Genomic DNA, 11,781 nt, shown 5'->3' with positions numbered 1-11,781 from the left:
GACCTGGACAGGTGATGCCCCCCCACTACTCTCCAACCCCTGTCCGGTATCGAGGCCCAGTCAGAGGATGCTGAGGCCCGCCCTCTGCTCTCCCACCGCCTGGCTCCGGCTCGCAGCACACCTGTGCCCACTTGGCAGGAAACCGAGGCGGAGGGGCCCGGCCGCCGGCGCTCCCGGCTCGCGCGCGCGGCCGCTGTCCGCGCGCGCGGGTGTCAATAAAGTTCTCGCGCGCCGGAAGCGGAAGCGGCGAGTCTCCATGGCGGCGGCGGCGGCGGCGGCTGCGGGGCCGGTGTTCTGGAGGCGGCTGCTAGGCCTTCTGCCTGGCCGCCCCGGGCTGGCTGCGCTTCTGGGGCGCCTGTCCGACCGCCTCGGCAGGAACCCGGACCGCCGGCGCAGGAGGTGAGAGGGCAGCGGGGTTGCAGGCGCGCCCGCTCCCCCCCGACCGGGACCCCAAGCCCCCTGGCGTGGCGGCGAGACCTCCGTGTCCCCCGCGTGGGCCCCCCGGCCCCACTTTGCCGCCAGCCTTCCTGGGGAACGGGGGCCCTGCGAGCGAGATCGGCTGGGCCTGCCTGGAGCTGCGATGGGCGAGCCCGACCCTGGTCCGCGTACGCTGGAGCGAAGGGGCTCCTGTGTGTGCACTCTGGGCGGGGGGTGGGGTGGGGTGGGGTTCTGAGTTCGTGCTTTTCTTTGGGCCCCAGGGTGTGAGTGTTGGAGAGTGTCCGCGAGAGACACTGCTTGGGTCCGGAGGGGTCTTTTCCTTAAATAATCCTAGCTGCGGGGGTGACTTGGCGGGAGTGAATCAGCCCTGCTGGGATTCTGTGCATGCAGCGTTTCTCACATCCTGCCAGAGGGCTGTGAAGCAATCCTGAGTCAGGAACACTCCGGCAAGGGAAGAGGAACCACTCGAAACCCCTTTTACACTTTGCAAAGGGCCTGTGTTCTGGAAAAGTACTGAAGTGACTTATGCAAGTGGTGAAGGAGGCTTTGAAGCAATTCTCCCAGGCAGTGATTTTTAAAAGTAAACATTTACCAAGAACATGTTGACCTAAGGGGCCTGCTGCTGTTGCTAATATTTAAAAAAAAAAAAATCTGTGCACAGTTTTTTTGTTAAAGAGACTCAAGCTTTACACTTATTTTTTTAAGAAAACAAACAAACGTAGAACTGCATCCTTTTCTAGAGGTTGTGCCTGTCTTAGATTTTTATCTGCTACTTGGGTGAAATTTGACCTCTGGCATTTGGTAGATCTGTGGTCCAGTCCAGTGTTGATTCTAGGTATGGGAAGGAACTTGCTTCATATTGGGTGACGTTGGAAGAGTTTCAGGGAAAAATTAAAGTTTGATTTAGGGGAAGTTTTTGTGATAGAATCAGCACAGGTTGGTTCTCTTGGAAGCTTACCGATCAGAACAGCTTTAAATTTTACATCAGTGAACCTAATGGGAGTGGTGTATTGAAGAGGTGGCCTCCCTTTTCTGTAATTGGTACTTAACAAAGACCTGTTCACGCCAGTGGATAGCCAAGTCAAATGACTTCTATGTCCTGACCTCAACCCACTAAGAAATTTGGTTTAAAGTTTGAAAAAAGGCTCTGAAGGACGAGATGTTTAGGCCATTTTGTCATTTCCTTTGTATATATTTAAACTGTACAAGAAAACACTTCATGTTAATCATTGTTTAACATTGAAATTGATTACTAAAAGATGTTGAGGCAATAGCCACAAATTCTTCTCAGACAGACATTTCTCGAGTGGGTGGGGGTGGGGCGGTGGGGGGTAGGGGTTAGTGTGGCAGTGGTGATAGTCTAAATTGAATTCTTAAGATCTTCTGTAAATAGCTTCAGTGGCTGCAGGTGTTGTGGCTCCATGTTCCTTATTGATTACGTTGAGAGACTTGTTTCTGTGGGTTGGCAATTAAATCAGGAACCCAGTTAAATCACAGAAACGCAATTGCCCGAAATTTTTCGTCTTACGATGCCTGTGCTAGGGTGGAGGATACACACTTTGAGCAGTATTACTACAGGACTGTGGATTTCTGACCCTTTCTTTGTCTTACTTGGTTTGCAGACTTTTTCTGCTTCTCTGTGGCTTGGGTGTTTGGGGTTACTCATGTCTCTGTGGCCACTCACCTCTAGTGGCTGCTGACTTTTCGTTTCTTCTCCATTGTTCAGTTGCACCTCCCAATTCCTCATTCCCCGAATGATGTGGTTTCTTGTAATTCTGATCATTGATTCATTGATAATAATTTTGTGTAGTCATGAACTTAACATTATTTTAGATTTTAGCTTGCCAGTCTGACTCAACTGTTGGAGTGCCTGGTGATTCCTTGTGGCTAGCAAGGGGAGTGGTGAGAGGGAACAGTTCTTTACTGCAGTTGTTTTCCTTTTAGTTAAAGAGACAGCCGTAGAGACAGAGAACTCTACTTAAAATTATTTCTAATTAGTGATCTGGAAATACTGTTGTTTTTCCTCTCGAGCAGGCATCTGGCTCCTCATGGACAGCTGGATCCACTCGCTTATTCAGCCTGCGTATATAGAGCACTGCTGTGCCTGTGTTAGGTACCAAGGACACAAATCCAGAGCGCCACCTTCTAGGCGCTCAGACCCATAAGCAGACAACAGTAATAGTTAAGTAAGATAGGAAAGGTCATGGCGGCACCGGTGCACAGCTGGAAGTCACAGAGGCTTCCGGGTGGTGGTGGTCTTGGAGCTGTGTCTTTGAGGCGTGTCGAAGTGGGGGAAGTGGGGGCCAGTGTTCACAGGAGGATAGTGAGTGATGTGCTCGTAGGCTGATGGGGACAGCAGTGGACGGCAGCTCTGAGGTCCCACCGGTCCTCAGACTGTTGCCAGGAGGAGGGACAGGAGGGAGAGAGGGGAGCTGGGCCGAGCCCTGGGGGCCCTCGCTCTGAGAGACCCCGTGCAGTTTCTCTGGCTAACCCGTCTCGGCCTGAGGAGGTGGGGCTTGCTTGCGGGAAGAGGTGAGGGGGTTGGATTGGAGTCAGCCATGGTGCGGGTTGCATGGGAGGGTTGCTGAGGAGGCAGCTCATGTTTCTGACTGGGGCAACCACAGGGATGGTGGCACGCTTCACCGAGACAGGGAGTAGGAAAGAGGGCCGGGTCGAGGGGTGATGATAAGGTGAGTTCAGGGCAGGTCAGTTAGCATCCAGGTGGGTCCAAGCGAAGGCACTCCCTGTTCAGGTGACTGGCAGGTTGGTTGCCCTGGAGAGGGAGACAAACTTGGGGAAGTTTCCTGGCCTCCTCGGACTAATCAGAACCGGCTTGTTATTTGGAGCAGATGAGACCTAGTGGGAGCTGTGTCAGGAGGGCCTTAGCTCCTAAGTGAGCTTGCCTGCCATACAAGGAGATATTTTCTCTGTGGTCTCCTTTTTCTCTTTTAAAAGCTATTTTCAGTTTGAGCTGTGTGCAGAAAAGTCTTTATTCTTGAAACCCGAGGTCTGTTTATTCTAGGTGTGTGTATGCATTCGTGTGTGTGTGTGGGGGGGGGGTGGAGGTGTTGTGGGGGTGGGATGTCCTGACTTTCCTGAGTGGTCAGAGGGGAGTGTCACCAGCAAACTGTTCTTTTTATTGCCCCCCCTTTTTTTTTACCTTGTAATGCCAGCTCAGCCTACTCTTGTTCAACTTCTTCGTGGTTTCCACTCTGAGGGACCACCAGATTTCCAGAAATTACTTTTTCTCTGAATTTTCCCAGTTCCCCCTTACTCATTAGAGTTCAGTAGAGCCATCTCTTAGTTATTTATTACAGCAGTAGAATGGGTAGGGAGGGCAGGGGGAGGACATTTAGAATCAAAGCATGATTTCCCCAAATAATTCAAATTAGATCTTGTCGAGAACTAAATTAAGATTTGCAGCCGACTGACCGTTAAATGGTAGCTTTATTAAGATCCTATTAACCTGAGTACCTTCTGAGCACATTGCTACTGGTGACGAATTAGCCTGGTCAGCCAGCTGTGTACTTGGTGGATGGCTAGAAACGAGCCCGGGATTAAAGCGTTCTGATAGATAATCCCGTGGTAAACAAGTGATCTGCGTTATGTAAACGAGTTGTTTTCAAAGCTGCCGGGAAGTCAAGCCGATTGAGGGAAGTCGAAGTCAAGCCGATTGAGGGAAGTCGGGCTGGTTGAAGCCGGGTGGATTAGTAGCACCTGTGAGTGATTCTCGGCAGAGCCTGCTGGGAGCCCGTGGCTCCCGAGGAGCGTCAGGGTCAGAAGTCTGCGCTAGGTCTCTGGCCCCTCGACGTAATCGACTTTCTTCTGGAAAGCCAAGGGGGGGGGCTACCGGGGCCGCGTGTAAGTCACGCTGGCAGCCCCGGCCCGGGGCTGGACTTCTTGGAGGAGTGCAGCGGCCGTTGGTCTTCTGAAGTGACCTACGGGAATTCACACTCATTTCCCTTTCTCGGGGTGAGGGCTTGCGTTAGTCAGGAAGGGCCGCCTGCTGCCAGGGCTGCAGGAAGTCTGGTCCCTTGGTGTAGTTTCTCGAGCCTTTCTCAGGAAGTGTTCTGACGGTTGCCCTTTTCTCATCACTTCACCTCTTTACGCTTAAGTGTGTGTGACGGGGGTGGGGTGGGGGTTTCTTAAAAAGCAGTTTCTGAAAAGAATGGCAGTCCAGAGTTCTGTTTCTTTTAAAAGCTTCTTTCTTTTTTCTTGTCGTTTTGTACCGATTTGGGTGGGACCCAAGCCACAGCATGTGTACCACGAATCTTATCGTACAGTTCCCGGAGAGTTTGTGGACATTCAGGCCGCGACCCTGAGTGCGGGACACTTAGGTAATGCCCTTGCGTGGGACGGGGCAGAGCCCCTCTGCTGTCCATGGTGGATTTGTGGTTGGTGTAGGAGACAGTCCTCCGGTACCCCACTTTTTTTTCCTTCAGAGCCCCACAGCCCCTGTTTTGCAGAGACCCTAGGAGGCTGGCCTGCTTCCTCGTGTCCACAGGTAGCGGGTGGCACCGCTGCTGCCCCTGGGGAGCCCCAGTGTCCTCTGCGGCTGTGAGAGCTGCGGGTGGCCTGGTGGAGGTGAAGTGCAGACCCAGGCGGGATTCTTGGGTGTCAGCTTTCCTTGGCACCTCCGCGGTCCCCGTGAGGACACGTGAGGGCTTGGTGGGACTTCCAGGCGCACGGCCTGTGTCCTGGTCGAGGGGGAGGCGGTAGGTGTGGCAGGTCTCCCCCCGGAGTGCGTGCAGTTTCATAATGTTTGGCGGAATGAAAAACTCCAGTCCTCCCACACCAAGGAGAAATGCCTTCTCCCATTTCCCTGGGCTTCCCTTGCACAAAGGGGTGCTGATGGTGTCTCAGCAGCTCTTCTGCCCCCTCTCTCGGTTCTGCTGCTGTCCAGGACCTCTCATGAGTCGGCACGGTGCACCGTCCTGTCTAGGACAGCTGGGCAGGGTTCTGCCATCCTTGGTCTAATGGCGGGCCTGTCCGCGGACTAGAGCGTCATGGAGGGTCAGGTGTGGATTCCTCTTGGAGAGGCTGGGAAGAAGCCTCCCTCTCTTCCCCGCTGCCCCGCTTCATACTCACTGTGCCCGCCTAGTTGCCCCCCTATCCTCTCACCCCATGCCTGCAGGCCCCTCTCCGGGTAGAGGGAGAGGCCCCAGGTCAGGGGTCCTCAGCTTAGCCCCAGCGCACTCCCCAGCTCAGGGAATTAGTCTGAAGGTTCCACAGGAAGTCCTCCGTCATGAGGCTGACCCTCTACCTGAGCCAGGTGTCCTGTGGGTTTTGACCAGAGCCGCCCTGTGGAGAGGTTGCTCTCCCATCTCGCCTTCAGGAGAGCTGAGGATTGTTTGGCATTGTTTGCAGCTGAGGGCTGTAGCGAAGCCGTTCAGCTTGCCTGAGTTTGAGTTCCAGGGCGGGCCCTTGCTCTGGCCTGAGCCCTGTCCTCTAAACCCCCCTGCAACCCGGAGTCAGGGCAGGAGAGGGAGGCAGAGCCTTATCTGGCCCCCCAGCCCCTGCCACTTCCTCCTCCCTGTAACTGGAAATGGGAGCTTGATGGTATCTAGAAAGAGATGATTCAGGGGAGTGCAGGGCTCGGTGTGGAAACTGTGTGTGTGTCTAGTTCTCTACATAGTGAATGTGGCAGCTCTGCTTTCTTTGTAGAGTAACCACAGCTCCCTGCCTCCTCTCGTCTCGCGGGGTTTAGGGTTCTGACCTGGGACAGCTGCCTAGGGTAGGGGGAATTGCTTGTGCAGGTGGTGGGGGCCCCTGGAGGCTGGGATTAGCATGCAGGGGCTGTGGCTGGCACGGGGGGGAGACCTTTTCTGAGAAGATTCCCAGGAGTCCCTCGTGGAAAGCGAGAACTCACCCCCATGAGGATCTGGCTGAGATGATCAGAGAACCCGCCCCCGAGGGCTGGCTGCTTCTGCCCTGGCAGGGCGGCAGTTAGATTTTGAGGGTCTGGGGCCTGGGTGTGGTTCCCCCTGCCTGTGTTGACCTTGTGGGGCCTTTATTAAACTCTGCGCTCCTTTTCCAAGCATCTTTCTCTTTGGAATGTAAAGCTGCCTCTCAAGGGTTGGGTCTCCACCGCCAATTAGTCCCTGAAAGCTAATTGGCTTTCAGTTCCTTCTCTCTAACAAAAATAAACCTGTCAGTACACAGGTTAAACAGGAAACGGTGAAAAAGTCCTCAGCAGAGCTTGGAACCTGGCCTGGGTGGGAGCTTCCCGGGAGAGCCGCCCAGCGGAATGGCCCAGCAGGCCCGAAACCTGCCCGCAGTGGCCCCAGCAGGCTGGTCTGCTAAGCCCCTCTCGCGGGTGGCTGGGCCCCACCCCCGCTGTGCTCACCGTGTGTCTTCTCTGGACTGCCTGTTGAGCCCCTCCTGGGTTTTTCTGGCGCCGGTGGGTTTTGGCAGTCCTGTCTCTTTCCCTGGCACACACCTGTCCTGGCTTGGGAACCCCCCACCCCCCACCGCACTTCCTGTCTGAATCCCACCAGGGGATCAAAGCTCCTTTCCAGGGAGGGTTGTTGTGAGGCTTCCCCAGCAGCTCAGGCATTGGCAGCTCTCCTGTGTGATCACTTGAAGCACGTGCGCCGTTTGTGTATTTTGACTTTTCCTGAATCAGTCTTAGCGGTTTCCTTTGTGTTCTTAGATGATTTCAGGTGTGTAAGCTGCTGAGGCCACCAGGTTTGTGGGCGGCAGGCCCTGGGCCGGCCATGCCTCCCCCGAACAACATCAGTGCTCACGTGACCACTTGGACTGAAGCCTGAGTTGGCACTTGCCTTCTCCTGGGTTGCTCTGTGGCAAAGAGGTGTTTCCTCATCTTGCTGTTTGGGAGTGGCTCTGAGTGTTGGCTCATCTGAAGAGCGTGGGGGACTGACTGGCTGGCCTGGGACATAGGTATTGCTCTGGATCTATTTTATCTGGTCTGAGCGATATAAGTGCTCTGAGGCTGGGAGATGAGTTGATCTTATGATGCTGAGGGGTTTTCCACCTCAAGCAGACTATTTAATTACTGAGTATTCGACTTTGGGGGCTTCCCAGGTGGGGCTAGTGGTGAAGAACTCACCTGCCAATGCAGGAGACATAAGACATGTGGGTTTGATCCCTGGCGGGGAAGATCCCCTGGAAGAAGCCATGGCAACCCACTCCAGTGTCCTTGGCTGGAGAATCCCAGGGATAGAGGAGCCTGGTGGGCTGCAGTCCATAGGGCCTCAAAGAGGCAGACGCGACTGAAGCGACTGAAGCCACTTAGCGCACGTTAGACTCTTCAGGCCCCCTCTGGGGCTTCACGATGAGTGTCGAGCATGTTCCCATTCTCATGGTTTTCCGCTGGACTGAAGGCTCTCCTTGCTCTGGAAGGTGGCCTGGAGCGCAGCAGAAGCACAGCCTCCATTTTGGAAAATCGAGGCTGCAGCCCCTTGTTCGCACATCTAGGCCTTTCATTGCTGCTCTTTAAAGGGAAGCTGGAGGAGAAGTGTAGCAAGAGACGCCTGGGAGTGTGGTCCCCACCTCCTCAGAGGCAGCGGGAAGGGACCTCTGCTCGGAGGCCTGTGTCAAACCCTGGCTTCCCAGGGTCCAGAGCCGGTACCTTCCACCCGTTGACTAAAGTTTTCTTGGCAGTGAGTCGCCGTGACGGCCCGGTGGGCTTTCTGGGAAGCCCAGCTGCCGGCCATCTGGCGTGTGTGTGGAGGGACATTCACGAACCCTGGGAAGATTCAGTGTTTTATCAGGAGACAAGTGAATGAAATCATCTTCCTGGAATCTGTGGCCCTGCAGGCCTCAGGGTGTTTAGCATCCTCTCCCTAGAGTCCCTCATGAGGCCGTGGTGAAGGTCACAGGCTGAAGAGGATTTTCCTGCTGCTCTTTGCTGGAAGCCAGACAGGGATGAGACTCAGCGGACAGGGGGCCCTTCACTGCGGGCTCGGCCTCAGTGGCCTGGAGCCCTCCAGAGATGGGGTGTGACCCCGAGGAGGCTGGGGCCAGTGGTGAAGGGGCAGTTGTAGTCACCGCTGGCTCCTCTTGAGACGGTCACCTCCCCAGCCTCTTCCAGCTTTTCTCTCTGTGTGTGCTGTGCTCAGTCGCTTCAGGCGTGTCTGACTCTTTGTGACCCCAGGGACTGTAGCCCACCAGGCTCCTCGGTCCATGGGATTTCCCAGGCAAAGAATACTGGAGTGGGCTGCCAGTTCCTTCTCCAGGGGATCTTTCTGACCCAGGGATCAAACTCACGTCTCTTAAACGTTCCCTGCATTGGCAGGCAGGTTCTTTACCACTAGTACCACCTGGGAAGCTGAGTATTAAAGAGAAAACTTAAATTTTTTTTTTTCTGGTTACTTCCCTGAATAAAAGGCCGTTTATCTCATCAGAGAACCAGGGGTCTGGGTTGCAGTCACCAGACTGAGACCAGACCTGCCCTTGCTCTGGGTGGCCTGTGGCAGCTTTCTGCAGGTGAGTTTGTTGGGAGTATTAACCAGGTGATGGCCTTCTGAGTTTACTTGTGGCTGCTCTAAATTTTTGTCTGCAATCAGCATAAATTTTGGGGTTTATATATAGGCTTTGGCACTTCTTAAGTTGCTTGACTCATAGGGGCTGAAGAAAAACTCTTGCAGAGTTTGACTGGGGCTCGCTTAAAATGGTCTAGAAGATCTGAAATTCTCAAAAAGAAAAAATTATCGTTTTTCCTTATTTGCCCGCAGGAGCTGAGAGAGACTTGTGAGGAAGCCTGTGAGACGTGTGACGGACTGTGTGTGTCTCCCCAGGTCGCCATGGCTGCTGTTGGCCCCTCTGCTGTCCCCCGCGGTCCCTGCGGTCACCTCACCTCCCTGCTGCCTGTGTGCGGAGGGCGTGCATCGCTTCCAGTGGATCAGAAACCTGGTTCCAGAGTTTGGCGTCTCCAGCTCTCATGTCAGGGTGCTTTCTTCCCCAGCAGAGTTTTTTGAGCTCATGAAGGTAAGTCGTGTCTAAGGGAGAGAGGTTCAGGTGTGGGGTTAGAGGTTCGGTGAGGCGGGGCATAAGGTTGGGTGAGCCCTGAGCCAAAACACCCGTCGTAGAAGCTTTCGATGGCCGGTCAGCTCTGTCTGTCAGGAGTCAGGCTCACACCTGGCTGAGCCACGCCATGACCAGAGGCTCCTTGCGTGGCGGAGGTCTGAGGTAGAACAGCTCAGAGCGTGGGGACCCCGTGAGGGTCGGGTCCCAGGTGTTGGCTCTCGTGGACAGGTTGAGTCCCACTGTTCCGTGTCGGCGATTGAGGCTAGCTGGGAGGTCAGTGAGAGCTTGGGGACCACACGGGCACATTCCTGCTGAGGCTGTCCGCGCTGCGTGTGTCCAGGGGTGTGGGGGACGGACCTCATTCTGGTTAGGGCAGGGCAGACCCCCTAGGGGTCCCTGGCAGCGTCTCCAGAACCCAGTCGCTCCATCCAATGGTGGACAAGAGATGGAGACCCAAGTGACCTATGGGGTGAGATTTGATATGTAGGAAGTGGCTGGAAGCCTCTCGTTCAGCGGAGAGCATTTACAGAGAACTGAGAAGTCTGGGTGTCTGGTTTTTAGGTCTCAGGGTTCTGGTGATTCTACCTGGAGTTTGTACCTTCTGTCTCCTGGTAGACACGCTGACCTTTGCATTTAGGGGGTTCAGGTGTTCGTACGTTACACAGGTGCTCACGTCATGTCTCGTCGTTTGTGGTTAAGCTGCTAGTTGGAATGAAGTAATGCAGCGCTCACTTTTCTTCACGTGGATTGAGTGTGTGGACAAGGATGCTGGAGTCAAGGTGTGGTGCGGTCAGGAGGAGTGCTGGGAGGTCACGGGAGAGGCGGGTGGACTCTCCTTTTTCTGCGCAGCCACTCTAGCTCAGTTGCAGCTTGCATGCCGCTTTCTCCTGTGCCCTGTGGTTTTGTAGATCTCCACTTGATTTCCCGCTAGCTTATTCCATCATGGCGCGTGTGCGCGCTCACTCCCCCTGCCCCCTCTGCTCTGCTCGACTCTCCCGTTTGTCCTTGGTTGTGTAGAACTGATGCTGAAACTGTCTACTCTCTGCTCCTGCTTGGTCCTCTGCTTGGCTTGAAGAAACAGATTTTTCAAAGGAGGCTGGTCTTGGTGTCCCAGTCAACTCCTGGGAAACAACAGGCTGTCCGTGGGGGTCTCCTGGCCTGGAGACGGGCCATGCTCTCATCTGCCCGGGCTGCCGAGTTCGGGACGAGCTGGAGGGCTCAGGCCAGGAGGAAGCCAAGGCCGCCGTTTCCTGCTTCCTGCACTGAGTCGTGGGCAGGTTCCCTGGCCCATTCCATGCGGAGCGGTTGTGTTTCTTCCTGGGACAGAGTGACCCATGTTCCCCGAGAGGAGAGTGCCTGCCTGCGCCCCCGCCTTCGTTACGTCGAGCTTGTACCAGGGGACCCAGCGTCACAGCAGACGGTTGCGTTGTCTTCTGTCATTTGCTGCCCGAACTAAATCACCTTTCTCCTTACTTGCTTTCCTCCTTCCTGTCTTCATGCTCACTTTCCCCACAAGCAACCATCTAGTAAATAACAAAATGAAGGAAATAGCAAACATAGGAAGTTCTTTGTTTGTTCCTTGCATAGAAGCCTTTCCTAGCGTTGTGCTGGTCTGTTATCTCGTCAAGACACCCCTCTTCCTCTGTTGACAGTGCAGGCCGTGGGGGCCAAGTGGGAAAGCAAGCTGGAGTGTGCGTCCTGCCTCTCCGGGTACGCTCGCCAGCTTGCCCTTCTTCCTGCCTTTGACCTCCTCTAGGGCCTGGCCGCTCAGCTCCTGAGAGGGGTCTGGTGTCCTGTGGCTGAAACGGGTCTCAGGAGCAGGTGTTTCAACTGAGGCGTCATCTTTGGATGCTGAGTGTTCTGTTGGTGTGTCTAGCTAGGTACCTGTCTGTCTGCATTTCAGAAGTGTTACGTGCTCGTTATAAAACCTTTGTGCAGATGGGGGTGGAGTGCAAGTTTGCACCCGTACTCCCTCCTCTGCTTCTGCCTCTCGGACACACACACACACACGTATAGCATGCGTGGGGGTGGCGGCAGGGCCTCGCGCTTGGTGTTCAGTGACGTGTGTCTGTCTCTGCAGTGCACTGGGGACCTCCCCTCAGGCCATGTGCACGGGCCTCCCTCCTTCTCGAGGCTGCGCTGTATCTTGCAGCGTGGCTAGCTCAGGCTTTACTTTCAGGCTGCGTATTTTAAATTAGAGTTGTGGGTCCTTATTTGTGAGATTACCACACACATTTGGGTCTTGCTTTAAATATTAATTGGTGAAGATACAGGGTAGTTCAGCTTGGAGTGTTATTTCTTTCCAGCATCAAAGGACTATATCTTTCTTAGCGAATATGAAGATGATGACTGTGA

At 54.6% G+C, this 11,781-nt stretch overlaps 1 protein-coding gene across 6 annotated transcripts in view; it reads left to right on the top strand.

The window, feature by feature from the left end:
* Nucleotides 1-239: 239 nt before the first annotated feature.
* The window catches only part of PGS1 (phosphatidylglycerophosphate synthase 1), a 49,902-nt gene continuing 38,360 nt past the window's right edge, over nt 240-11,781 (top strand). For all 6 annotated transcript variants that reach the window (XR_006061286.2, XR_006061285.2, XM_060394964.1 and 3 more), the window contains exons 1-2: nt 240-399; nt 9,198-9,387. Coding sequence is in view for 4 of the 6 variants with exons in the window: in XM_060394964.1 (XP_060250947.1) it covers nt 257-399; nt 9,198-9,387 (333 nt within the window). In the remaining 2 variants the exon portion in view is untranslated. The remainder of the gene's footprint in view (nt 400-9,197; nt 9,388-11,781) is intronic.

Source organism: Ovis aries, chromosome 11, assembly GCF_016772045.2.
Source record: "Ovis aries strain OAR_USU_Benz2616 breed Rambouillet chromosome 11, ARS-UI_Ramb_v3.0, whole genome shotgun sequence".
Classification (NCBI taxonomy): Eukaryota; Metazoa; Chordata; class Mammalia; order Artiodactyla; family Bovidae; genus Ovis; species Ovis aries.
This window is presented reverse-complemented; position numbering and strand designations above follow the sequence as displayed.